Source organism: Theropithecus gelada, chromosome 7b (assembly GCF_003255815.1).
Source record: "Theropithecus gelada isolate Dixy chromosome 7b, Tgel_1.0, whole genome shotgun sequence".
Classification (NCBI taxonomy): Eukaryota; Metazoa; Chordata; class Mammalia; order Primates; family Cercopithecidae; genus Theropithecus; species Theropithecus gelada.
The window spans coordinates 66,238,808-66,266,501 of NC_037675.1; the positions used below are offsets into that span (position 1 = coordinate 66,238,808).

The 27,694-nt window shown below is 52.0% G+C and overlaps 1 protein-coding gene across 4 annotated transcripts; it reads right to left on the reverse strand.

Moving 5' to 3' along the window:
- Positions 1–635: 635 nt before the first annotated feature.
- Positions 636–27,358, reverse strand: RAB15 (RAB15, member RAS oncogene family). Of its 4 annotated transcripts, XM_025392260.1 has the most exons (8): positions 26,551–26,801; positions 12,665–12,881; positions 7,332–7,392; positions 6,423–6,483; positions 5,893–5,970; positions 5,123–5,212; positions 3,481–3,546; positions 636–3,327 (listed from the first exon to the last, which is right to left on the reverse strand). In XM_025392260.1, exons 3-8 carry the CDS (start codon positions 7,376–7,378, stop codon positions 3,169–3,171), a joined length of 501 nt encoding a protein of 166 aa, XP_025248045.1. In that variant the 5' UTR covers positions 7,379–7,392; positions 12,665–12,881; positions 26,551–26,801; the 3' UTR covers positions 636–3,168. The 4 variants fall into 4 exon arrangements, with proteins under 4 accessions (XP_025248045.1, XP_025248047.1, XP_025248044.1 ...); XM_025392262.1 differs by lacking the exons at positions 12,665–12,881; positions 26,551–26,801 and adding an exon at positions 27,298–27,358; XM_025392259.1 differs by lacking the exon at positions 12,665–12,881 and having other exon boundaries at positions 26,551–26,984.
- Between the last annotated feature and the right edge of the window lie 336 nt (positions 27,359–27,694).

Below are 27,694 nucleotides of genomic sequence, written 5' to 3' on the forward strand. Positions count from 1 at the left end.
CTTTCTTCATTCAATCCTTATCCCCAATATTCTCCACCTCCATCAATTCCATATCCCAAAGTATGAAATACCTGCAGTCCTGAGCTCCCAGTCTGCCTCTGCTCCCCTGAGGTATCCAATCACAAATCTGAAAGATTATCCAGTCCCTCTTCATGCCTTCAGGAAGACCCATTCCTCACCCACACAAACAGATGAGACCATCTTGGCTTTAAAACCTGCTCATTCATCCTGGCTAACATGGTGAAACCATCTCTACTAAAATGACAATGGCGTGAACCCGGGAGGCAGAGCTTGCAGTGAGCCGAGATCGCACCACTGCACTCCAGCCTGGCAACAGAGCAAGACTCCGTCTCAAAAAAAACAAAAAACAAAACAAAAAAAAATATTCCTGCTCATAGATGTTCAGCATCCTCTCAATAACTGTGTTTCATCTTATTTCTGCAGTGCCAGGGCAATGGGGCTTTTCTTTGGGCCTCCCTGCAGGTGGTGCTAGGGAAGGTAGAGAAGGGAAGACAACCACTGTTGCCTTCATCACTTCTGGAGCTGCTTCTACCAGCACTGCCTCTCTCCCTCCCACATCACTGCCAGGGTCCAAGTGAGACCTACCCCCAGGGACTCATCCAGGCAGCCACACCGGTGGTTTGAAATAGTCTTTATTTTGTAAACATCTGTGTTTAAAATAGATGAACCCTGCTCACAATTCATATATGGACCCAAGACACAGTACACGAAGTTCACCCGTCACAGGGAGATAGTGGGGGCTCAGGAGCAGGTGGCGTGCCTGGGGCTGGCTGGAGTCTCAATACAGCAGGTGCAGAGGTGGTGACGAGTAAACAGGCCAGGAACGCCTGCTCAACAGTCTGGGCCTCAAGACATGCCCCAGGCCACCAGAAGTTTAGGGTGAGCATAGCTGCACCCTAAAATCCCGATTCTCCTTCTGCTCCCATACCTTTTCCCAGTCATGGCCCTTGTGGGGATCGGGCCTATCAGTCTATAGAATCCCGATTCCATGTTTTCCCTTCCAGAACCCCTAGGGTACAGTACAAATATAGTCCTTTCCTGAAGGGGCTAGGAGAGAAAGACAATGAATGGCACCCTGCCTGATCTTCAGGGAAAGCTGAAATACTGGTCCACAGGTTGGAGCCACTGCCCAATATAACTTCTCAAGTCCCTGGCTGAAGACAGACTGAGGGCTGGCATCACCCACCTCCCTAGCCCCAGTGTGATGTGGCATAGGTCTTGGTACCAAGGAGTCCATCCTCAAGGAAGCAACTCCAGCCTAGTCACAGCTTCATCCTAGAGTCAGCTCTCTCCGTTTCTCATTAACCAGTGATTTATAACTTCCTGCTCTCCTTTGCTTTCCACTATCTAACCCATACCCTGTCCCTAAGTCCTGAGCCACCCTCTCCTGCTGTTTCCTGGTTTGGTAAGTCAGGAGGAAAGGTTTGGTGGTTCTATCCCCACCTCTTTTTGGAGGAGTAAGGAAGTGGCGTTCTTACCCTTCACATATGTGTGCCCTGGATTTTGGTCCTTAGTTGATGAATGCTCAATACCCAGTTCTTTGTTTTGGCTGCAGCCACGCAATGCAGCTAATGTGTGGCTTAAGAACAACTCTCTTCCTAGGCCTCGCCCACCTTGGGAAGGCGGGCAGAAACCCCAGTAGGACTGGTAAATTACTTGTTCCATCTTCAAAGGGCCTCCTACAAGCTACTCTTGGGCCATATGGGGTTAAAGAAACTTCCTGAACATAGCACTCTGGAGGAGGGAGTCCTCTTCCCTCCACCTGTAGCCACAGTGCAGTTGGCAAACCCTCAAGCCTATTGGGAGCTAGAGGGCAAGATGAGCGCTTTGTCTTAAAGGCCGAAGAGAACAGCACCAAGCGTTTCTACCCAGGGCCTGCCTTCTCTCTTCCCATGAAGGATTTGCCCTTCTCCCATAAACTTTGGGTCCCAGGAGAACCTTGGTTGCTGAAGGCTGGGCTCAGTCCTCTGCCTGGGAGTCTGAGGAAATGCTCTTCTTACCTAAGAAATGGAAGATGGGGCCCAGGAGGCCCTGCTGTTGCTACATTCCCCTCTGCTGTGCAAACTGCCATCCCTGGCCAGCTCTCCCTTGTTCTTAACCTGATACAAGTCCTTCATTTCCAAATGCTGCCCTTTCTGGAGTGCATGGTTGGCCTGACAGTGTCACTGACTCCAGGGCTCTCCTTGCCCCTGGAGTACCCACAGGCCTTGGTCCACGTCTTTAAATTCAGGAGTCAGGTGGAGAGAAATTGTGTTCATGCTGCATGGGAGGTAGAGAATGGAGGTGACTTTTTATCCCTGCCACCCCTCATTTTGTTTCCTTCTCTGAAGCACCTGCCTCTGAGCTCAGTTCCCCAAAGGGGCAGGCGGGCAGCCAAGCAAGGGCAAAGCTCTGGAGGGGGAGTGGGTAGAGGTAGGGCGGCCCCAGGCTCAAGGACTCCCCAGTTGCCATTTCCTTCCTACCTCGATGCTCCACTTTCGCAGGTCACTGGGGAGGCAGGCCCATGGCACATGAAGGACAGTGGGGAGGGTAAGAGGAAGAAGCACCCTGTAGCCTTTGGCCCACCCACGAGGCAGGGTGGAGGGTTCTTCCTGGATCCAAGGGTGGAACCTCCCCACGAGACTGGGTCCATCCCCTCCGACAGGTTAGGAAGGAAGGAAAACGAGCTGCGACAGCCGCCATACAGCAGGACACACAGGGGAGGAGGTTTGAGGGGCTTTGATACAAAACGCACTGGAGGGGAGGGGTCAGAGAAAGAGAAGTAGGGGAAGAGAGAAAAAGCCGAGAGGAGACAAGATGCACGGAGAAAGGAGGAGCTGAATGTGGCCTGGACTCCAGCCCCAGCCGTTGTCTGGGGGGTGCGGGGTGGTGAGTCGGTGTTTGCGGCACATCGTAGGGGTCATAGCAGGCCTGTGGCTGGGGAAACAGGCTGAAGAAGACCACTCCAGGGTGGACAGGTTGGGGGCAGGGGCTGCTTGAGATGACAGCAGAGCCGCTCTCAGGGCCAGGCAGGGGGAGTAGTGGCTACTGATACTCAATAGGGTCATCACATAAGAGGACAGCAGCAGGGCAAAGCCCCGGCTCCCCTGTCTGCCCACGGGCCTCCTGAGGGAAGAGGGGTGTCGTGTGGGGTGCCCCACACAGGACTCAGCACCAGCAGGTTTTTGAAGAGTTCGCTGGGCCCTCGGGTTTGCCCTCCTCCTCCTCCAGCTCTGCCAATGCCAACTCATTGCTGGCACGTGTCCGGAGGCCTTCCAGCTCTTTCCTATGGGCCTGCAGCACCAGCTCCGTCAGACGCGTGAATGACTGGAAACCAAAGGGCACAGGTTAGTCCAGCATCTCCTCCTCTCCTCTGGCAACCCTGCAGGGGCCCAAGGGATGAGGTCCATCTTATGGCTCCTCCTCCCGCCTCTGCTGGACTCAGCCTGAGAGCAGGTGCCTGGTCGCCAGGGCTCTCACCTCTTTAATGTTGAGGTTGGTGCAGGCACTTGTTTCATAGAAGTCCATGCCATACTCCTTCGCCAGCTGCAAGAGAAGGACATTTCTGAAAGAGAGTAAGGCAGGGGAGGAGCCCACACAACCAGGCACAGGCTTCTGCCACTGCACTTAACCATGCTGTGTTGTGACGATTTCTCAGAGTAGATAATTTCTCAGATGGGACTGGGAGCTCCAAGACAGGGTAGCAGAGAATGGGGGAAGATCCTCCACAAATACACCTCTCCATTCTTCCAGCTGCCACCCCACACCCCTCAACACACAATCATATATCAGGAGATAAAGACACCATCCATTGTGGCAGTGTGGCATCCTCATACAAAACATGGGCTCTGGAGTCCCACAGTCCCAGACCTGAGTAGCAGCACTGCCACCGACGGCTAGCTGTGCAACCTTGGACAAGTTGTTCATTCTCTGTAAGCCCCAGCTTTATCTTCTGTTAAAGGAGACTGAGAGTGTCTCCCATCCATGGTTGTGGGATGATTAAATGGGGTCATGCACTTAAAAGAGCTTGGCTTAGCACAGTGCCACACAGAGTGCTCAATAAATACTATCCTAGTAGGCTTTGCCTCTACTTTCAAATTGGTCAATGACCATGTCTTATATTTTATACCAAACAATCAGTTTCATTTTAAGTACTAATGGAATGCTATTGACTAAGAAGGGAGAGGAAAACTCTTGAGATCCACGGACTGGGTGGATAACTTGTCTCAGAAATACCAATCTTGGTTGGGTGCGGAGGCTCACGCCTGTAATCCCAGCACTTTGGGAGACCTGGTGGATCACCTGAAGTGAGGAGTTCGAGACCAGCCTGGCCAATATGGCAAAACCCCATCTCTACTAAAAATACAAAAAAATTAGCCAAGCGTGGTGGCATGCACCTGTAATCTCAGCTACTTGGCAGGCTGAGGCGGAAGAATTGCTTGAACTCAGGAGGCAGAGGTTGCAGTGAACCAAGATGGCACCTCTGCACTCTAGTCTGGGTGACAAAGCGAGACTCCGTCTCGGGAAAAAAAAAAGAAAAAAAGAAAAAGAAAAAAATAATGACCAATATTTCTTTCTGCACTCTGGGAGGATGGTCTCCCTGCAAGCTTGGACATTTCCTCAGTGCCATCCTCCTACCCTTTCCGCCCCCATGGCTTCTCCAACTGTGGCTCTTTGTCTCCTCATTTGCCTCCTGGCTCTTTCCTGGGTAAGAAGGACAGGAGTGGGGAAGTGTGGGGTGGGATGGGAGATCATTTCCTGACCATAACATGGCAGCTAGGCCTGGATGCTGTCAGAGAAGTTGACAAGCTGAAGTCCTTCATCACTAACACAGGGATGATCTCTTAAGCAGAGGGCAATCCTGCATTTGGGGACCTGGACTTGGGAGAGTTGCTGCCTATGACATCTTTGTTTCTGGATGGACCCTGAATCTCTGTGCTTCTGTCCTGAAACCCAGAGAACAAGCCTTCCGAGGATGGCCACTCCCCCAGGGCCTTGGGGTGCTGGGGACACGTGGGAGGACTTGCCGCTGGGGAACCCACCCCTGGATCCCCGTGCTCAGGACTGGCCCTAGAGGCCCAGCAGAGGACCTGGGGTGGACTTGCCTTTTCCCTCCACTTACCTGCTGCCCTTGCTCTCTTCCCACCTGCCGTTTCTGCTCCTCGTCGGCCTTATTCCCAATAAGGATCTTCTGGACGCCTTCTGGTGCGTACTAGGGACAAAGGATGGGCAGAACAGCCAGTGAGTGCTGTCCCCTGCCCCATTTTCCCCACAGAGTCTGCACTGCCTCCAGCCCACCACCAGTTCCAGAGCCCTAGGGACAGGGTGGGCTGACTGGATGCAGGTGCCAGACTTCCCCAAGTGCCATGGCTGACTTCAAGGGTATCATGGGGACAGCTCAGGGTAGAAGACACTCTGGCTAAGACTGGTGCTTCCTTGGGTTGGACCACTGGTATCAGAGCTGGAAAGGACATTGGATGTAAGTCCAGCCCTCATTCTACAGGAATTGGGGACCCAGAGGATTCAAATGGCTTCGCAAGGCTCCACAGCGATTGTGCAGAGCCAGCACTAGATCCCAATCTTGCAACTCCATCTGGTCCAAGATTCCAGGAAAGAAGCTGCTCATAGGGCAGACTTGGAACTAATTCATTTCTGGGGAAGACACAGCCACGGAGGCCTGGCAGGGTATGGAGAGTGAAGGCATGGCAGCTTCGGTTTCTTCCCCATGTCTTACTCACCCAGAGGTCTTCATCCAGGGCTGTGGAAGGCAAAGCTTCCTGGAAGCATTTGCTCGCCCACCCTGAGAGCTCCGGCCTTCCCATCTGGCCCTCGCCTTGCCTTCCCCGGTGAGGTACCCTCTCTGCGCCCCAGCAGTGAGGTGGCATCTCCTACCTCATCCACGTCACTGACCCACTTCATGATGTGCTGGTAAGAGCGCTCGCTGCTAATGTCGTAGACCAAAAATATCCCCTGAGAGAGAGAGAAATAGAGAGATGTATGTGACACGCACAGAGAGAGTGCAGTCATGGGGACAGAAGGGCCGTGGAACCTTAAAGGTTGGGTCCCACTCTCCCTTCTCCCTGCTCAGCACCCAGAAATGTCTCTTCTCTCAGACCCCACCACTGCCGCCTCCCAGGCCCGTCACAGAACTCTCTACAGCAGGAAGGCACCACATGCTATGACCCGGATATTTGACCCAGGATGGAGGGCAGAAATCAGGGGTGAGGGCAGGGGCTGCCTGCAGTGACTGAGCCATGAACAATGGACGGACAAATGATCAGTGAACAGCTGAAAGATGCCCTGCACTCCTCGAAGCAGGCGAACCGTGTTTAGGGGATCCGTGCCACAGACATCTCAGATACCCAGAGCTGGGAATGTGGGTGGCACCTTCCCACTTTGAAACCCTCAACGTGGTGGCTTACCTGGGCCCGCCGATAGTACTGCTTTGTGATGGTCTGGTATCTCTCCTGCCCTGCAGTGTCCCTGTGGGAGAAAGCCAGTCCCTCAGAGGGGCAGGGACCATGGGAACAGACAGGGAGGGGAAGAGCAGAGCTGTCCTCTTGCAGGAAAAACTGGGGAGCTGCAGGTGAAAAACCAGAGGTGCTTGGATCCCCACGGGGATCTGCAGTCAGAGGCCTGGTCATCTGTGCTGGTGCTGACCAGGCCTGCGGGGCCTTGGCCCCTCCTGCCAACTGCCCTCCTGGCAGACACCAGAAGCCACAGCCAGAACAGGCCTTGGACAGCTCTCTGGAATCTGGCCACTGTGGCCAGATTTGTTTGGATGGGAGTTGGCAGGGGATGCTGCCACACCCCCAGTCCCTATGGGACCTCTGAAGGCAGTGCCCATACTGCTGTGGAATTGAGAGGGAGCTCTAAACCCTGGCAAAGGCAGTGCTTCCAAGACTCAGGCAGAGAGCCACAGCAGCACCCTCTGCTACTGTGGAAACTGCACCGTGCTGTCCTGAGGAACTCTCTCAGGGTCTCACCCTAAATGATGGGGGGTGTAGCCTCCTGCCTTCCAATCTTAACACAGTGTGGCACAGCCCAAGGGCAAAGCCTAATCCTGAGACAAATTCCCCATGGTTAGTGTGCCAATTCCTTCTCATTCCTGCCCTTTGGTGCTTGTAGTCAATCCCATAAAGTTTCTTAGAGGTTGGAGATTAAGGCTCATAGGAAGAGATAGGCTTCTGAGACTTTGCTTCTCTCCATCATAGAGGTGGTCGGTTATCCCAGGTGAAGCCTAGGAATTTTACACATGGCAGGGGCAGCTAAGGAGCAGCCCGAGGTACTCTCCTCCTACATCTGCCTCCTCCTCCTCCCCACCAACTCACCAAATCTGTATCCGCACTTTGATGCCGTCTACCTCTATGGTCTTCATCTTAAAGTCAACACCTGGAGAAAGGAAGAAAGCAAGAAAGTTAGAAAGGGCACCCATGAGAAATGAACAGGAAAGGGCCATGCAATCAATCATACTTGAAAGGTTTCCTTTCAGTTTAATTTGGCAAAGGGATGAAGTAATGTAAAGGCCTTCTTTAAGCAGGAACTGACCTTAAGGAAGTATCTGAAGCTTTGAAAGGGGCTTTCCTTCCTCCCTGAGCTGAAAGTTGCCAAAAGTGAAGGGCCTTGGGGACCAGGAGGAGAAGAGTGAATCTGGGGACATCTACTTCATCACTGCCTTACTCAACAGACTTAAAACACGTCTCATTCTAGTCATGTGTGAAGTCTTCCTATTTATACTTCTGGAGTGAATGCTGTGTTTATCCTTCCTGAAATTCTAATCTCTAGGAATAGCAACCCGCATTATTTGCCTGCTTTCTTGCCTCTCTCTCTCTGCCTTGTTAATAACCAGAAGGGGTCATAGTGCCAGACCGTGGAGAGAGGAGGGCTCTTCCAACCCGTGATCGTACCTGAAGCCTCAGCACCCAGCCAAGGCCCACCAAAAAGGCCTCGTGCATCTTGGTTGCTGACTCACCCATTCACCACAGGAGGCGCTGTGGTTGACTAGAAGGAGCATGGGCTTTGGCGTCAGGCCTGAGCTTATCTCCTTACTCTGGCCACTCATAGCTCATTGCTATAACATCAGGCACCTTGCTTCACTGAGCCTCCATTTCCGCCTCAGTAAATGTCTTCATCAGGGATGTTACCAATATCTCAGAGGGTTGCTGAGGGAGCTGGATGAGATACAGCACCTGACCCAATTGACTACAGCTGTCATGAGCTAGTGCAGGGCTGGGTACATGCGGGTGCTTGTGAGTGACTGTCATAGGACCAGATGAAGAGGTAGTGGCATGGCATGTCACTGCGGGAGGGAGAGGAAGCACAGAGTTCCCACGCTGTTTCATCCAAGGGCTGGAGGAGCTAAGCTGCCACGAGACACAAGAAACACGAGGGATTTGACAAACGCGTCCAGGGCAGAAACATATTGGAGAAATCTGCAGCAAGAGAAGTCAGCACCACCAGCAGCAGCCAGCTTGACTCTGAGTGACAACAGAGAGATGAGGAGGTTGATTTGCTCACCATGCCTCTCCTCAACCCTAACTATACCAGGCACTATGCCCAGGGATTCAAGAGCTACATCTAGTGGGTGAATTAAGCTTACGTCTTTGTGTACTCCCTGGAGCAAGGTCAGGAGTGGGCAGGATCAGCCACAAGTTTCAGATGGGAACATGGTAGACTTCTGAACTGTCTACCACCAGCTGCACTGCCTGGCCCAGGAGGCCTGAAGGTGCCAGCATCACCACTGCCACTCCACCTCCGCATCAGTTATTTGCCAAATGGGAGACATCTTCCCTTATCCGTGCTGTCCCCAGATTTCTACAAAGGCAAACAAATTAAATTCTGTCTTTTCCTTCCCACCATCAAGACCAATCATCATTTAATTACAAGGGAAAAAAGATGCAGAACGGATAACCTGAACTAAATCGATTTGGTCAGAAGTGAATCATTTTTCGCCTGCCCAAGCTGATTCATAGCCATTGAGCTGTACTTTTCCAAATGGGCAATGCCTGGCAGCCATTCTTCCGTGTGTGCAGAGAAAGAGTGAAGAGGAGGAGGGAAGAAGGAAGGAAAGAAGGAGAGAGGCATCAGGCCTTGGGAGGCAGTAGTATGCTTATTCCTGCCTGGATCAGTGGTTATCACGCACCTGTTTCTCCCCAGTACTTGGCATAGAAGGGAATCAAGACATTCTTGTTTCATGATATAGCACCTTCTCCCAAGAACGAGAGGTTTTCTCCAATTTGTAATATACCTGGTTTATCCTCACACTAGCCTAGCAAACCTGGCCAAGGACAGTGCCTTGTGCAAAGCCATCACAAGGGGGACAGGAAGAGAGAAGGTTTTATTTCCTTTATCCCACAAACATTTACGGGAACTTCCTATGTGCCCTGCATAGTGCTCAGTGCAGACAGAGCAGTGAAAAAGACGTGGCCTCTGCCCTCAGAGAGCCTAGTGGAAAGGAAACAAGGGCTCAGAGAGGTCAACAGCTAGCCAGGGTCAGCACAGCACGTGCAGAGATTCCAACACAGGTCCATCTGTGCCAGAGCCCATGCTGCCCCTTGCACTGGTTCTTAGGGGAGCGAGAGGAGAGTCATGTGTAGTTGGCTAGGCATGGAAGCCCTAACTCTGCTTAGTTTTCTGTTTGCCTGTGGATGCTTGAGAAGGACTTTGCTAGGAGAGGAACTTCCAATATTAAGGTGAATTTTTCCCTGTGAGAGAAGAGGAGATGGAGGGAGACATGAAAGCAGGCAACTGTCCCCAGAGACAGGACTGACAAGGAGACAGGGTACTCCACTGGAAGTGAGGCTGGGTGGTGACTCCTTCCCTCCTCCCTTACTTCTTAGCTATGTGGCGGGGGACCAAGGCTGGGGAATTTTGGGGCTCACAGCACTCTCCGGCCTCACCCACACCCCACCATCTTGCAACCTAGGTCTCACTGGCCACCTGGGAACATGTGTTTTATTCACCTTTTGGCTATCCATATCCATTCACATATGATGGAAGAAACAGAGTAAGTCTATGTCTTCTGAAGGATTTTCCTTCCTCCCTCCCCACCCATACAACCTTTCTTAAATTTAAAAAAGGTTAACAGCCCAAGGATCTTCAAGAGGAATCTATTGCTTCTGGGCTCTGTTCCCACATGGCCTGGACCTTCCGTTGTGTCCACCTACCAGTCAAGCCCTGGCCCCAGTAACCCGTGCCCATCGTGGCTCCTTCCCTCTCCCTACGTGGCTGTTGGTTTTTTCCACTGCTGAGCACTGCAGGACAAAGTCAACACGCTGGCCTTATTGAGGCCTATGCAGACGGATGCTTTCTCACCTTGGCCAGCCCTCGCAGCTGCTTAGCAAACTGTTTATTCACATGCGTGTTCACCTATCACTGTCCTCCCACTGAAGGCTTCAGCTCCAGGGCACCCCCTCCCCACCCCTGCTCCCCACCCCTGTAATCTCAGCTGTTTTATGGCCCAGATGAATGCCTTTCCTCTGAAGCCACCTCCTTTCTTCAGGTTTTCCTCTGTTCTCTCTGCCTTCCCTCAGGGAAGAGTCCTCTATCCACATCTCGCCTCTTTTCGGTCCTCATCAGCCCCACCTGGGTGCACACCCAGAGAGTCAGCCCTTTTTGTTGCATCTTTAGTATCTGTGGGAAGAAGAGAGATTCTCCATCTATCTCTGCCTCCAGTGGTTTAACATTCTGGCACCTCTAAGGGCATATTTCTCAAATTTCCAGGTGCATGAGAATCACGCAGGGATTGAGTTAAAATGCAGCTTCTGATCCAGTAGGTGTGGGGCAAGGCCTGAGACGCTGCAGGAAGCTCCCAGATGAACATGATGCTACTGCCCACATATCGCCTGAGTAACAAGCTGTTCTCAAAGTGTATCCCTGGACCCGCAACATCAGCATCACCTGGGACTTGTTAGAAATGCAAATTCCGGCCACACACAGTGGCTCACGCCAGTAATCCCAAGACCTTGGGAGGCTGTGGTGAGTGGATCACCTGAGGTCAGGAGTTTGAGACCAGCCTGGCCAACATGGCGAAACCCCCGTCTCTACTAAAAATATGAAAATTAGCTGGTCATGCTGGCAGGCACCTGTAATCCCAGCTACTCAGGAGCGGGTTTGGGATGCGGGGCTGAGACAGGAGAATCGCTTTAACCCGAGAGGTAGAGGCTGCAGTGAGCTGAGATCGTGCCACTGCACTCCAGCCTGGGCAACAGAGCAAGACTCTGTCTCAAAAAAAAAAAAAAAAAAAAAAGAAGAAGAAGAAGAAGAAAAGAAAAAGAAATTATTGGGCCTTACCTCAGACCTATAGAATCAGGCCCTCTAGGTATGGGGCCCCGCAGTCAGTTTCAATAAGCTCTCCTGGTGATTCTCACACATGCATAAGTTTGAGAACTACATTTGGACAAAAGTTTTGCACCTGAAGTGTCAAGAGAGGGAGCACAAGAGTTCTCTGTTTCTCAGTGTGTGCTTTGCAGAGCTTCAGCTTTACAATCACCTGGGGTGACTTAAAACAAAAACAAAAACAATGACCTTGACTTGCCTAGACCTACTGAATCATAATTTGAGGATGAGGCCCAGAAACCTGTATTTTTAACAGCACTGTGGGTAATACTAGATAGAAGAAGGTTCAAGAGCTATATATGTCATGGAAGAAACATCCATTGGCCTGGAGTCAGAAAGACCTGGTCCAAATCCTGGTTCTGGCACTTGCTGTGTAACTTCAGGCAAGTCTTAACTTCTCCTAGCTTCGTTTTTGGTTTTTTGTTTTTTTTTTTTTTGAGATGGAGTCTCACTGTGTTGCCAGGGATGGAGTGCAGTGGTGCAGTCATGGCTCACTGCAGCCTCAATCCTCCAGGACTCAAGAGATCCTCCCATCTCAGCCTCTGGGTAGCTGGGACTACAAGCGTGCACCACCATGCCCAGCTAATTTTTTTTTTTAGTATTTGTAGAGATGAGGTCTCCCTGTATTGCCTAGACTAGTCTTGAACTCCTGGGCTCCAGTGATCCTCCCGCCTCAGCTTCCCACAGTGCTGGGATGACAGGCATGAGCCTCCGCACCAGGTTCATTTTCTTAAGTGTAGAAGGAGAACACCACTTCCCTCCCAAGGGCTGTGGTGGGATAAATTAAATGATGTCTGTGAAGCAGTGACAGTGTAGTCCTCTCACTCCTACCTTCCCTCTGCTGAATAAAGGCTTCCTGGGGAGTCAGGAAAACCAGCCCAGAGAACCCTGAAGTGGAAGGCATTACAGAGTCCCGGTCCCTGCTATCCAGCTACCCTTGCCAGCCAAGGGACTACAGCATCAGCAGCATCAGAGAGTGTGTGAGAAATGCACATTCTCAGGGTTCGCCCAGCCCTACTCACTCTTTGGCACAAGGAAGTTTCAAAACCACACCCAGGTGCATAGTGCTTATCTTTATAGCACACCCCTGAGCTATGGAATCCCTCAGCTCTTATGCGGCTCCCATGAAGTAGGCAGAAGTAGGTATTATCATTGTGAGCCACAGGGAAGCCAAGTAACTGACTCATGTTCCCACATCCCACAGCTGAGCTGGACGGGAAAGGTGGTGTCTTAAAACCTACCCAGGGTATACTTCACTCGGCCAGAGGCTTCCCAACCCTGGGAGGCTGAGGAATCTTACCGCCTTTTCCCGCACACCCTGGCATACCCGATACCTTTTCTCTTTTTTCTTGATGGAGTCTTGCTCTGTCACCTAGGCTGGAGTGCAGTGGCTCGATCTCAGGTCACTGCAACCCCTGCCTCCTGGGTTCAAACGATTCTCCTGCCTCAGCCTCCCGAGTAGCTGGGATTACAGGCGCCCACCACACCCAGCTAATTTTTTGTATTTTTAGTAGAGTTGGGGTTTCCCTGACATTATGCAGCATCTAGAAGTGAGGCAGGGGGCACACAGGGAGAAGCCCGCTGCTATGGTCTGAAGGTCTGTGTTCCTCCAGAATTCCCATGTTGAAACTTAATCCCCAGTGCAGTGCTGGTGGGAGGTGAGGCCTTTGGGAGGTGACTCAGTCGTGATGTTACAGCCCTTATGCGTGGGACTAATGCCCTTATAAAAGAGGCCTGAGGGAGTTGTTCCCTCGTCTGCCATGTGAGGATGGAGCTAGAAGGTGCCACTTTGTCACAGAGACTTCTGGTGTCAGCCTTCACCAGACGCTGAATCTGCTGGCACCCTGATCTTGGACTTCCCAGCCTCCCAAACTGTGAGCAATACATTTCTCTTGCTTTAAATTACTCAGCTAAAGGCATTTTGTTACAGCAGCCAGCCCTAACTGACTAAGACACCCACCATAGCCTATTTTCTCCTTGCTCCTTGGCATGCTTCATGATTCCAGTAAGTCCATATTCATCACCCTGACAGTGTTCCTTTAAGACAGTCTACTTCCTTTCTTGGGTACAGAAAGAAATAGGGCACAGAAGTGTTAAGAAACAAGCAAACCACCTCTACACAGCTCTGGCAGAGGTTCTTGGAGACGCTAGGAGCCCCAGGAGGAGAAAGTCAGAAAGACGGGCCCTCTCCCAACCAGGTGCCCAAAGCATGGAGAGCAGCTGATTGTTTTTCCCGGCACATCAGATATGCCCATCATGGTGCCTGCCACACCCTGTGGACCTTTCTGGCTAGAACAGCTTAGCCCCAAACCTCAGCTCAGAGAAGCAGGGCTGGGTGCAGCATGTTCTTTGTGGAGAAGCAGGTTCACACTGGACCATTAACAGGTTTGCTGGTGACCCACGGGGTGACCTGGCCAGCAGAGGTAAGGAAGCTTAGCTAAGCCAATCAAACCAGCTCACTCCAGGCGGGGCAGAGGGGACTGACCAGTTGGTAATGAGCAGGGCATGAGGTAGACAAACATGCAGAAAGGAGCAGAGACGCCTAAGGATGATGAACATGCTGACTGCAGCTGGGGCTGGGGACAGTGGATCCTAGCACAGCCACGGGTCCAGACCAGACTCCAAGTTCAGCCCATGGGTATCCGCAGAGCACACGCACCTTTTCTTAGTGAACCTCAAGTGCCTCAGGATTGGCCACTGCTGCCTAATGGCTCCCCCAAGCTGGTGGGCCAGATGCTTCAACAAGGGGACTGGAAGGCAGACCCCTAAACCATCGCTCCCTGCCCTTACTGCCCCTATTTTTGTCTTCTAGTCTCAACTACACAAAAATAACCTAAGGGGCAGAGAATACATTTTGTGGTTGACAAAGCATTTGTTTTGTTTGCTTGTTTTTTAAATCTCTGCCACGTAGTGCCAGCATAGTGCCAGGCATAAAGAAGCAATTCCAAAACAAATTCTAAATAAATAAATAAATAAATAAATAGGCCAAGCACAGTGGCTCACACCTGTAATCCCAACATTTTGGGAAGACGAGGTGGGAGGATTGCTTGAGCCCAGGAGTTCAAGACCAGACTGGACAAGAAAGTGAGACCCTATCTCTAGAAAAAAATAAACAAACAAACAAAAACCCAGGTGTGATGGTGTCCACCTATAGTCCCAGCTACTTGGGAGGCTGAGGCAGGGGGATCACTGAGTCTGGGAGGTTGAGGCTGCACTCCAGCCTGAGTGACAGAGCAGGACCCTGTCTCAAAAGAAAGAAAGAAAAAAAAAAAAGCAATTCCATGAGGGGGATCTCCCCCCAACCCCAGAGAGCATGAGAAGGGCTGTGTGCCTGAGGCTTAAGAGCAGGGGGACGTGTCCTGCCACCTGATGCCTCACAGACATTGGCAAGAAAAGTTCCTCAGTGAAGTGATGGTGCCATGCAACCATGGCCTGAGGCAGCCCCAGGCCCCATCCTCGTCCTGCTGTGACTCTGGCTGTGTGGCCTGTGCCCCAGCAGCTGCCAGGCCACAACTGGAGCCCAAGGGTGCTGGGAGAGCATTGCTGTTGCAGAACTGGGAAGACAGGCAGGGCCCTCCTCTGGGCACCGGGGGCAGGGGCAGGGGCAGGACAGAGGGATGCAGCAGGGGAGACACCCGGCACTCACGTGGCTCCTAAGCTAGCTCGCCTTGGGTGGGCAAACAGGGAAGAACTTGATGCCTCCCCAGTTCAGCAGTGGAGGTGCTGTGACGCTTACAGAGAGGAGGAGGCAGGGCACATCCACGCTAAAGAACACTCCTTCCCATCACTGTCTCCCTCCCTAGAAAGCTCTAGAAAACATGGAGGAAGTATGGCTCAAGACACAGAGTGGCCTGGCCATTAAGAGCACAAATAGGAGGTCAAGTTTAGTTCCAGTCCTGCCTTTATCACTAATTACCTGTACGGTGTTGGGGAAGCCAGTTAGCCTATCTTTGCCTCAGTTTCCTCACCTGTAAAGTGGGGATGACAGAGAATTCTCAGAGAATTTTTTTTTGAAGATTGTGAGATAAGGTGTAAAACCCATAACACAGGGTCTGGCACGCAGAGCTTTATTAAATGTTAGCAGAAGCAGCTGTCAGGCCCCCTTAGGGAAAGATGAGATTAGCAAGCCCAGAGCTGCAGGAGGGGAAATGGAAAGAGCTCTAGGATGTAGAAAGAGGCTTATGTTGGGGAGAGGAAGGAGAGTGGGGCAGAGATGAAGCCTGAGCCAGTACTCAGCTGGAATGTTTCAACGAACAGAGGAAATGACGCCCCCTGTGGGGCCCAGATGGCTCCCAGAGTCTGGCTACAACCTACATTCTGGCACAGGTAAGGTGTGCCTACTAGCGGGCCAGCACCTCATGGGTTAAGGGCAGGTGCCAGCTTGCCTGCCTGCCAGCCAAGCACCACATGCTTCAGTGGAAACAGGGCTGCCTCTGGGTGCCAAATGTTATCACCAGGATCAATCACAGCCCAAAGGACCAGCACTGCGACCTGAGCTTTTCATTAGTAATGAGACTCCACAATGAGGAACAACCTAATACACCTGAAACCCAAGGCAGACACCCAATCCCCGGGGCCAGGCCAGCTCCAGTTACCAAGCACAGGTCCCAGGAGTGCCCCAGCCCCTCCCACTGCAGGAAACCAGCATGCGCAGGCCATGTGCACCTCCTGTGGGTTGTGGCAGGAGGTCACCGCTAAAGAGGTCACCCTGTGCAACCCTAAAACACCAAAAAAGACCCCATTCACACAGGGATCCTGGGAGCTGATATGGTTTAGCTGTGTCCCCACCCAAATCTCATCATCTCTGGTGTATGCAGAGATGAGGGGTCAGTGCCTTAGACTAAGGTCCATGTTGCCTGTTGGTCAGAGCTAGTATCAGATGATGCCCATCAGCTCAGCCAGGTTGCTGGAGTGACCCTCCAGGGCCACCTCTGCAGCAAGGGCACTCTGGAGTAAGGAATCTCTAGGGCTCAAGTACTCCCTCCAGCCTCATCATCTTAAGAGTCTCAAGCCCGGGCATGGTGGCTCACACCTGTAAACCCAGCACTTTGGGAGGCCAAGGTGTGAGGATCACTTGAACCCAAGGAGTTCAAGATCAGTCTGGGCAACATAGTGAGACCACATCTATGCAAAAAATTAAAAAATTAGCCAGGTGTGGTGGTACCCACCAGTGGGCCCAGCTACTCAGAAGACTGAGGTAAAAGGATCACCTGAACCTGAGCCCAGGAGGCTGAGGCTGCAATGAGCTGAGATCACGCCACTGCACTCCAATCTGGGAGATAGTGCAAGACTCTGTCTTAAAAAAAAAAAAAAAAAAAAAAAAGCCCGGGCGTGGTGGCTCATGCCTGTAATCCTAGCATTTTGGGAGGCCGAGGCAGGTGGGTCACCTGAGGTCAGGAGTTAGAGACCAGCCTGGCCAACATGGCGAAACCTCGTCTCTACTAAAAACACAAAAATTAGCCAGGCATGGTGGCCGGCTCCTGGAATCCCAGCTACTCGGGAGGCTGAGGCACAAGAATCGCTTGAACCTGGGAGGCAGAGGTTGCAATGAGCCAAGATTGTGCTACTGCACTCCAGTCTGGGGGATACAGTGAGACTCTGTCTCAAAAAACAAAACAAACAAACAAAAAACAGTCCCCAGAAACCAATACTACCTATAACTTCCCTCAGGGAAGAACGGAAGTCCTCTAGGAAAATGCATTCATTCATTCCTTCATTTGTTCATTCATTCCTTCATTTTTTCATTCATTCATTCAAACTGTTATTGAATGCTTACAATGTGCCAGGAACTAAGCTAGGTACTAGAAGACAAGCTATGAACAGCACAAAAAGATCCTTTTCATCAGAGCTTCATTCTAGTGGGGAAGACAGATATAAGTAAAGAATACCTAATTTCAGAGAGCCATATGTGATAAGAAGCAACTGTGGGATAAAGCAGAGAGTGAGGAGACTCCAAGCACAAGTGACTTTAAACTGGCTGGCCAGAGAAGACATTTTGAGCTGAGACCTGAACGACAAGAAGGTACCAGCAGGGAGATCCAAAGAATCAGGTAGAAGCAGCAGCAAAGATCCTGTGGCAGGACACATTTCAGTCAAACTCATAGTTCCTAGGAAGAGGGTCAATGATACTCTCTCCTTTGTTACAAAAGGGGAACTGCAGCAAGGCCCCTCCCTTCTCTCAGATCTTGTGGGGACCCTCACATGTGCACCTGCATCTGTACTGTTTACTGCGTGTCTTCTAGCATCTGGCTTAGTTCTTGGAACACAGTCAGCATTCAATAGCACTTACACTTGTCTGGAGGTGCAAACCTGAAGAATGCACCAAGAAACTTCTCAAACGCCAGTAAGGCCAACTTCAGAACTCCCCACTCCTACGTGATGCTGAGATCTCTATACACTGAATAAATGCCATGCGTAAAGCCCACCGTTCCTGTGTACATAGTAGGTACATAGTAAGTATATGGAGTAGATGATCAGGATCAGTGTTCCCCTTCCCCCACTTTTTTTTTTTTTTGAGACAGGGCCTCACTCTGTCACCCAGGCTGGAGTGCAGTGGTATGATCTCGGCTCACTGCAACCTCCAACTCCTGTGTTAAAGTGATTCTCCTGCCTTAGCCTCCCAAGTAGCTGGGACTACAGGCGTGCTCTACCACACCCAGCTAATTTTTGTATTTTTAGTAGAGACGGGGTTTCACCATGTTGACCAGGCTGGGTCTTCCCCTTGCTTTTCCCACTGCCTTTTGCACAGACCTCGCTAGAGCCTTGGTGACATGTGCAGTGTGCTCCAGCCACCCCATCTCACTCCCCATTGGCAGCTTCTGGAACTGGGTCTCACCTCCCTAAGCCTGCTACTTAGGCCAGCGGGCACCACAGAGGCAGCTAATACCCACCAGGCTACTGACCACTCACTCCTCCAGCCTCCTTCTCAGGCAGGGCTGTGCTGACTGGTAGCAAAAGGTTCAGGGAAGAAGAGACTGGGACATGAAAACTCAGAAGCAAACATCTTAGAAAGAAGGGGGCTTCCAGATGCACCTGCGCTCACCCACAGTCAGCAAAGCAATCTCCTAGCAAGGGGCTTCTTGAACTTCAGCTGGTATGACCATGGTATGGCCACTCCAGCTGGCCCCAGCAAAGCTGAAGAGGAGCAGCCCCACTCGAGGTGTTCTCCACAGCACCTCCTACAGGGAAGAGCATGCGTGCTTCCCCTACCCCCATGGCCCCCGGAGAATCCTGCTTCGTCTTCCAGACTCCACTCAAATGTCACTTCCTCTTCGAAGACTTCACCAGCCTCCCCGGGAGGGATTTCTCCCTCCTCTGTGATTCCAAAGCATCCTGACATTTCTTTGGCATAATATTCTGCTTGTTTGGATGTCTGATTCCCAGCTACACTGCAAGCTCCCAGAGGGCAAAGCAGCATCCCGTTCATTTCAGACTCTCACTGCCTGGCAGCAGGTAGATCACTAAATATTATTCAACAAAGTTGAGTAAATAAAAACAAAAATGAATGAGCAAGTGAATAAATGAGTGAATGAAGTCAGCACATACCTAGAGAAAAGATGGGCAAAGAGAAAATTTTAATCAGGGAAGAACAATTAGAAAATAACCCACTTTTGGGCCGGGCACAGTGCCTCACGCCTTTAATCCCAGCACTTTGGGAGACTGAGGTGGGCAGATCACGAGGTCAGGAGATCGAGACCATCCTTCCTGGCCAACATGGTGAAACCTGTCTCTATTAAAATACAAAAAATTAGCGTGGTGGTGCGCACCTGTAGTCCCAGCTACTCGGGAGGCTTAGGCAGGGGAATCACTTGAACTTGGGAGGTAGAGGTTGCAGTGAGCCGAGATCTCCACTGCTCTTCAGCCTGGTGACAGAGCAAGACTCTGTTTTAAAAAAAAAAAGAAAGAAAGAAAAGAAAAGAACCCGCTTTTTTTGTTTTTGAGACTGAGCCTCACTCTGTCACCCAGGCTGGAGTGCAGTGGCGCGATCTCGGCTTGCTGCAACCTTCACCTCCCAGGTTCAAGCAATTCTCCTGCCTCAGCCTCCCGAGTAGCTGGGATTACAGGCACCTGCCACAACACCCGGCTAATTTTTTGTATTTTTAGTAGAGATGAGGTTTCACTATGTTGGCCGGGCTGGTCTCAAACTCCTGACCTTGTGATCCGCCCACCTCAGCCTCCCAAAGTGCTGGGATTACAGGAGCGAGCCACCACGCCTGGCCATAACCCACATTTTAAAGCCAACTATTAGCCCTTTCTATAGTTCATGGTGCCATGGTCACAGAGTTCTCAGTAATTTTTTTTTTTTTTTTCCTGAGACAGGGTCTCACTCTGTCACCCAGGCTGGAGTACAGTGGTATGATCACAGCTCACTGTAGCCTCCAACTCTTGGGCTCAAGCAATCCTTCCACTTCAGCCTCCCGAGTAGTTAGGACTACAGGCACACGCCACTATGACCAGTTAATTACAAGTTTTGTTTGTTTTTTAAGAGATGGGGTCAGCCAGGTGCAGTGGCTCACTCCTGTAATCCCAGCACTTTGGGAGGCCGAGGCAGGTGGATCACCTGAGGTCAGGAGTTAGAGACCAGCCTGGCCAACATGGCAAAACCCTGTGTCTTCTAAAAATATAAAAAATTAGCCGGGCGTGGTGGAAGGCGCCTGTAATCCCAGCTACTCAGGAGGCTGAGGCAGAAGAATCGCTTGAATCCGGGAGACGGAAGTTGCAGTGAGCCGAGATCGAGCCATTGCATTCCAGCCTGCACAACAGAACTAGACTTCGTCTCAAAAATGAATAAATAAATAAAATAAAATAAAACAGGGCTGATGATTAGCCCCTTCTTCCTCAGTGGGAGGAATTACGTGTCCAGGAAGCCCTGTGTTCCCCTTGACGAAGCTCACTGATCACAGAGAAAACCCTAGGAGAGGGCAGAGGCCTATACAGAAAACTGGCAGTTTCACAGGGAAACCGGTGCAAAGATTGGATTACAGAAGAAGGCACTCTGAGAAGAGCTGGCAATCAGGGTAGAAGGATAATGGCCAAATATCAGCTTTCATGTTATAAAGCTCATCACCAGCCTGTTTGGGGAGCAGGGAGAAGGAAGAAGGAGGAGGAGGAAGGAACAGAAACCAGGGAGTGCAGGGAGGCGGAAGGAACTGGTGCTCCCAGCTGTGGGTACATCTGCGGATCTGTGAACGTGGCACAGATGCAGAGCAGCGGAAACCCTCTGCAGGCTTCAGATATGTTCCTTCCCAAGGTCATGTCCTTGGGGAAGGGGTAGGAGGCCAGGTCTGTGCCTGTGTCAGGAGGAGAAACAGAGGCCTGAGGCAGAGTGATGCCTGGCAGGGGCCCAAGCCTTGAGACAAGGCCACCCCATCCTCTTCTCTCAGGTCACCCCACTGCTTCACACCTCCTCACCACCTCACTCTTCCTTCTCAGACCCTGGCACTGCCAGGGGAAGGGGGGTACTAGAGCAGAAACTGAAATGAGACACAGCTTCCTATGCACTCCCCTGGAATGTAAGTCAGCTCCTTGGTTTCTCTCTGTTTTGGTCACCACTGTATCCCCAGATCTTAGCATGGCACCTGGCATATAGTTGGTGCTCAGTAAATAGTGCCTGAATGACTGAGGGTACAAGTGGTGGATACGCAGGATGACCTCCCAGCACGCTAACAGTGTATTCATCTCTACAACATTCTTATAGCTAGGAATAATCATAGCCGGGCGTGGTGGCATGCGCCTGTAATCCCAGCTACTCAGGAGGCTGAGGCAGGAGAATCCCTTGAACCCGGGAGACGGAAGTTGCAGTGAGCCGAGATTGTGCCACTGCACTCCAGCCTGGGCGACAGAGTGATACTGCATCTCAAATAAATAAATAAATAAATAAAATGATAATATAATGATAGCATCTATTATTTTATCGAGGGCTCTGCCAAGTGCTTCGTATGCGCTAGGCTCTATAATCTTCACAACAATCTTTAAGAAAGACTCTGTTACCATCTTCAATTTACAGATGCAGAAATGAAGCACAAAAATGTCATCAAAGTGTCTGAAGGTCACAGGGCCAGTAAGGCCACGGGAAATGTGCATGTTAATCTGGGCTCTTTCCATTCTGCTAACTGCTTCTCACCTTCCCTTCCTTTCTGGGTACCAGGGGAACAGAGTAGGTAGAGACTGGTCTCAGGCTGCCTGAAGGCTGACACAGACCCAGCCCTGACCCTCTCACAACATCACACTGCATTTGCCCCCAGCTCCTCTCAGTCTAGAAACCTGCAAACCCCAGGATCGTAGTGTCTAAGCACAGGCCCCAGTGTCTGTTAGGTCACTCGGTTCCAGGCTTGGATCTAGCCCCACCCCCTCCCTCACCCTCTCCCACCTCCTCAGTCACAAGCCCTTGCCCCAGGCAGCCAAGCTAGTCCCAACAGAACTCCCTGAGAAAGGTGACGTAGCAGCAGCAACCCAACCTGAGAAAGCGCCCTGAAGCCACAGCAGCCCAACCCGTCCAACCAGATCACCCTCCTCCTCACCCAGAAGGAGTGCAGCCTGGAGGGTGGCTTCCAAAACCAAAGGTCCAGGGAGTAGGTGACAGGTCTACTCAGGGAAGACTAAGGATGGGAGGGAGCAAACCAACTCCTGAGGGAGTGAGGTAGCTCATGCCTATAATCCCAGCACTTTGGATGGCTGAGGCTAGGGGATCACGAGTCCAGGAGTTCGAGACCAGCCTGGGTAACATAGTGAAACCCCATCTCTACAAAACATACAAACATTAGCTGAATGTGGTGGCATGTGCCTGTAGTCCCAGCTACTCGACAGGCTGAGGCGGGAGGATTGATTGAGTTTAGGAGATCGAGGCTGCAGTGAGCTGTGATTGTGCCACACTCCAGACTGGGAGACAGAGTAAAACCTAGTCTCAAAAAAAAAAGGAAAGAAAAAGAAAAGAAAAGAAAACTCCTGAGCAGTCTCTTCAGTTTCCATTCGTGGTTTACATCATCTCACTCCTGGCCACCATGCAGAAAGGTCCTCAAAGGTCCCCTGAACATAGATGTTCACATGTATGATACCTTCTCCCTACCTGGTCATGGCACAGGTCCCATGAGATTATTTCAGAAGTTGCCAGGTTGATTGGTTTGAACCACTCCCCATTCTGGAAGGAAACTAGAACAGGTGACTGTGTGGAAGTTGGTGTTGGTACCACTGGGGGTGAGGGGCCATTCAGAGGTTCCTCCATGCCCAGATACTACTGCAGCCCCTGACTAGTCTCCCTGCTTCAAGTCTTAACCCCTTCTTCCAGCCAACCTCATTAGTACCCTACTCAAAACCCCTCCTACCATTGCTAAGGTTCATGTTCCACCTCCTTAGCCAGGCTCTCTCAATGCCCTCTGCCAACTGGTCCCTGGGTTCATTCATTAATTTAACAATAGGCATTGAGATCTGCCTGGCCCTGTAGTAGGGACTATGAAAACAATGAGGAATAAGATTTGGTCGCACCATCAAGGCACTTATAGTTTGGGAGACAGAGAGAGAAACAGAGGAATGTTCTCGCTTTTCTGAAGAATCCCTTCTGTTGCAGCTAAACTGCCTAGAGCCCCACGGACACCCACTCAATCCCACCTCTGTTATCTCTGCTCATGTTACTCCATCTGCTCCCTTCTGCTGCAGGAACTGACAAGCAGCCCACACTGAGGCCTAGCTTCAGCCTTCCCTGCCGGTTCTAGTCCATGGGGGCCTCTCTCTTCCCCAGCCTCCAACAGCATGGAGTCGTGGGAACAGCACTCACCCATCCCATTCACCACCCTTCTCCGGCTACCTCATGGTACATCTTGCATCATAATTTAGCTTCTGATACCCACTGTGAGACCTTCATTAAGAGTAACTGTAATGATCATAATCGATCCTTTACATTTGAAGAGTGATTCACCGAGTACTTTCAGATATCTCATTTTGGCACTAGCTTTTTTTTTTTTTTTTTTTTTTTTTGCCTTTGTCTTGCCTCCCCATCTAGGTTATGGGCTTCTGTGGGCAGGAAACGTAGACTGCGATATGTCTCTAAAATGCCTGGCACAGAGGTTGGTAGTGAATGCTCAATTAATTTTTTAGGATAGTCTTTTGGGTACCCCTCTGCACCAACCCCCAGCCAGGCCAGCACAGCTGCACAGGAAGGAAATGCCTGTGGCAGAGCCAGTGGCGGGGCCACCTGCTGGCCAGAAAGAGGCCAGAAAGATGAAAAGGATAGGGGGAGGGACACTCAGTGTCTCAGTCTACCAGGGAGGCCTCTCACTGCTCCCTGGCAGATCGCAGGCCATTAAAGTGGAGTACACAGTAAATCACAAAAGTACCAGCCTAGGTGATATCCACATGAGCCAAGAAGCCAAACTATCTTGGCAGTAACTGGTGAATAATTCACAAAAAAAGCCCCTGAGAAAGGTGCCTCGATCAGTGCCTGGCATGGTCATGTAATGTGTTTTAGATAATGCACAATTTGAGAACAGTGACTGTGGGTATTATTCATCTGGGAATCTCTCGGTCTCAGTGCAGAGCCTGGCATACAGGACATACATTTTTAAAAAATAAGTGAATGACTATGACTTGGTAGCACTCATTTCGCTGGCTCCTTGATTTGTCTCCTGGCTGCCCCTCCTACTTCCTTGAGAAACTGTCCATATCACTTAAGGAAAAAGCTTTTCTTGACCATCCAACTCTTTCCTTTAAGTTTTAGTTAATGCTGAAAAACACGCCCAAGATAAGGGAGAATCCCAAGTCCCTTAATAAGCTTTAAATAAGAAAGCATTTAAGATACCCAGTGGGGCAGATTTTAAAAGGCTGATGTGAAGAAAGACAGGTTTCTTTCTATTCCATGGAATCCAAACTCCTAGAATCTTCTGTGTCCTGTAGAAAGGGGAACCTGGCCATCAGAAGTGGAGGAAGAAATTTGGGAGCCCTCTTTAGGTTTTAGGCCAATATACCAAGGGCCTTGAGGGGAGACAGTGCTGCAGAGACACTCCTACTCAGTTCACTGATTCACCTATGTGCCCAAAGTGGTCTGCCCTGGAGGGTTTGAGGATGTCCCTGTGACCTATCTAGTGTTCACCTATTAGCAGAAGATGTCTAAGAAGGGAGATTACAAGAGGAAGGGACAAGGAGAAGGGTGGATGATTAGGTGTGAGGCAATGGACTCTCTTTAAGGAGAGCACCAGCCTCAGAGGGCCATCCTGGTATTTTAGAAACAGGGGTACCCCCAAAAAGGAGTGTACATGTCTCCTAGGGAAGGCTACCTCCCACAGCACGAAGCAGGAGTCCCAGAGCTTCTGAAATGAGGTGGTTGAATGAAGCCCTCAAAGGGAAAAGTCCAGGTCACCCGAAGGACTTGGAATGTGACCAGGAGAGCAGGTGCAAACAACAGCTCTTCAGGCCAAAGCCAGGGCCTTCCAGGCAGCCCACAGCTCTCTAGAGATAGCTCAGTAGTTCCAAGCACCAGGCCTCTCTCAAAAATAGCCATTCCTAGTTTCCTTAAGGGATAACCCGCCGCCCTTTGTCCCTGAGCCCACAACCTGTCCTCATACACCATCTGGTTCCTCTGCCACTCCCTCCATCACGCCCATGCCTTTCTCCTGCACCTGCCTCTTCCCTGAGTCCTCCCGGCAGGCACAGAGCCTTGGTGTCTAGAGGCTCCCCTTCTTTCTGCAATGTCTCTCACCCAAACCACGGCTCAGCCCAAGCTCCTAGGTTTCCTAAGAGTTGGCCTTACAGCTCCTCTGAGAAAGACAGACAAGTTCTGTTCCCTGACCCTAAGTCCTGTTGTTTCACCCTTAAAGTTGGTGAAACAAAGAGAGGAGACCCTAAGAGCGCAATGATAATGGCAACAGCAGTAAGAATGATCAGCATTTATCCAGCTTCACCATGTCTCTGGCTGTGCTAAGTGCTTAACAAGCATTATCTTATTTAATCCTGACAACAACTTGGGAGGTAGGTGCCATTATTATATCCATTCTACAGATGAGAAACTAAATAAAGCTCAGAAGTTTAGGCGATATTCAAGGTTGCTTTGCCCCAAAGTGAGGTCTCAGGTCTCTCTGACAATAAAGCTGGCTTCTTAACCATAAGGTTCTGTTCCTCCTGGCTGTATCTATGTGGTCCTACTTCTCTCTGGGCAAGGAATGTGTGTCGGGGGAGGAAGGGGGGATGGCGTGGACATGAATCCTCAAGAGGAAGCTGAGAGCCGCGGCCGTCCCTGATGGCAGCAGGGACTTCTAGGAGAGCATTCCAAATGGATGACCAGTCAGCCAGCAGGTGTTTCCAGGGGCCTGGGCAATGCAGAGGCTACTCCAGGGCTGACCCGGGCAGCAGCTGAGGATGAAATTCCCTTTACTCAGACTTCTCAGGGAGGGGGCCCCTCACAGCCTAGGAGCGGGAGACTGTCTCAGAGGGGAGGCCATGGACCCATTCCTAGAATAGGTGACCCATCATAGTGCTGTCCGGGATGCCACCGGGCCTTGTCCCTCTAACCACAGGCTCCAGCACTGCCAGATGAGAGATGCTCTCAGGCGGGTCCTGCCTGCCTTCTGACCCCTTAGTCTGGGCAGGTATTCCTGACACTCCTCCAACCTCTTTAGACTCCCTCAGAACAGACGTCTTGGCTCCTCCTCTTCCCAGGCGCAGGGGCTCCTCACCCTATCTGTGTCCTCCCCCAGGTGTCCCACCTTACCTTCCCAACTCTGCCCTGGAAACTCGATCCTTGCGGCCCCTCCGTACCTTCTCTCTTCTTCCCCCCTTCGCCCCGCGCCAGCTCCACCTTGGGTCACCACAGAACCAAGGCCGCCTCAGAGACTCCGGTCTCCACCCTGACCCCCTTTTCCCCAGCACAAGCTTTACTTCCCCTCCCCCTGGGGGTGTGGGGACGTTATTCCAGCGGCTACGATTCTCGCTACCCCAGCTCGGGGTACCCAGGCCTACACCCGCTCCCCTCATCCCCGGTTTCTCGGTTTGATGGGAGGGAAGGCTCCCCGGCGAGAGGCGGGAGACGCCACCTCTGGTCCGGACGGCAGGCAGCAGAGACCCCCTCACCTGCCAAAACCTATGCTCACCCCGAGATTCATCCCGGACTCCGGACTCCCGCGCCTCCAGCCGGAGGGGCTGGCAATTCCTCCCCAGCTGGGGACGGGGGCGGCAGGGAAAGGGGCCGCGGGCGGGGAGGGAGGGGCGCCCCGGGCCACCGCCCCTTACCGATGGTGGAGATGTGCGAGGAGTGGAACTCGTTGTCGGTGAAGCGGCACAGCAGGCAGGTCTTGCCCACCCCGGAGTCCCCGATCAGCAGCAGCCGGAACAGCACATCGTACTGCTTCGCCATGGCTGGGGCCGGAGCGGCCGGGGGCTGCGGGCGAGCAGCGGGCTCAGCCCTGCTCCGCCGCTGCCATCGCGGCCCGCGCCCGCCCGGGGACGCTGCGGGCGGCGAGGAGGACGCCGGGCCCGGCCCCCGCGGCGGCCTCGCCCGCCCGCCTGCCCACTCGCTCGCTGGGTGCCGGGAAGCGCGGCTGCAGCGGGAGCCCGGCGCGGTGCCCGCTCGACTCGGCTGGGCTGGCGCGCGGCGGTGGGAGGAGAAAGCGGCGGCGGCCCCTGCCCGCCCCTTCCCCTGCGCCTCCGCCGCCGTCCCGGAGAGAGGGGGCGGGGAGCGCGCGCAGGAGAGCTGGACCCCACCGAGCGGGCGACGCCGGGGCGGGGCGCCAGCTCCGCCCCCCAATCCCTTCTTGCCCGGGGCGGGGGAACGTTTTCGTTTTTCCTCGGATGTTCCGAATGGGGGAGTTGAGGTGAGCCCCCTCCCAGCCCACTTCTACCATGCTCGGCTTTCCGGGCTCACCACTTCTCCCCATATCCCACCCCAAGTCTGGCGCCGGTAACTCCACCCACCGTGGCACCCTGCATCTGCAGGATCCTGGCCGAGCTCCCCAGTGGCTGGTCTTCACCTGGGCTCACCCGAGGTAGGAAGGCCTTGAGCAGGATCTGGATTCGAACACCCGTCTCCATGAGCCCCCGAGAGTGTGGGTGGAATTCCCCCTCCCTGCCATCTGGCTGCCCCTTACCTGTGTGACTGTGTCACAGCCCTCCCCGTCCCCATTTTTTCTTTAAATGGGGAAAATGCCTACTCACATCCTCCACCAGGGTGAAATGATCATAAAACCATCTCCAAGTGCAAAATCCTTTGGAGGTGTACTGGCAAAAGTCTCTGTTTTCCCTCTAAGGTGCTTAGGATAGGTGCCCAGGTGACCAGTGTATTGTGACCCCTAAATGTCTCTGTGTGGTATAGCTAGCGGTACCAAAGAATGAATGACCCTTGTTCAAGACCCAGTTTCCTACCACTGAACGTGTTAGC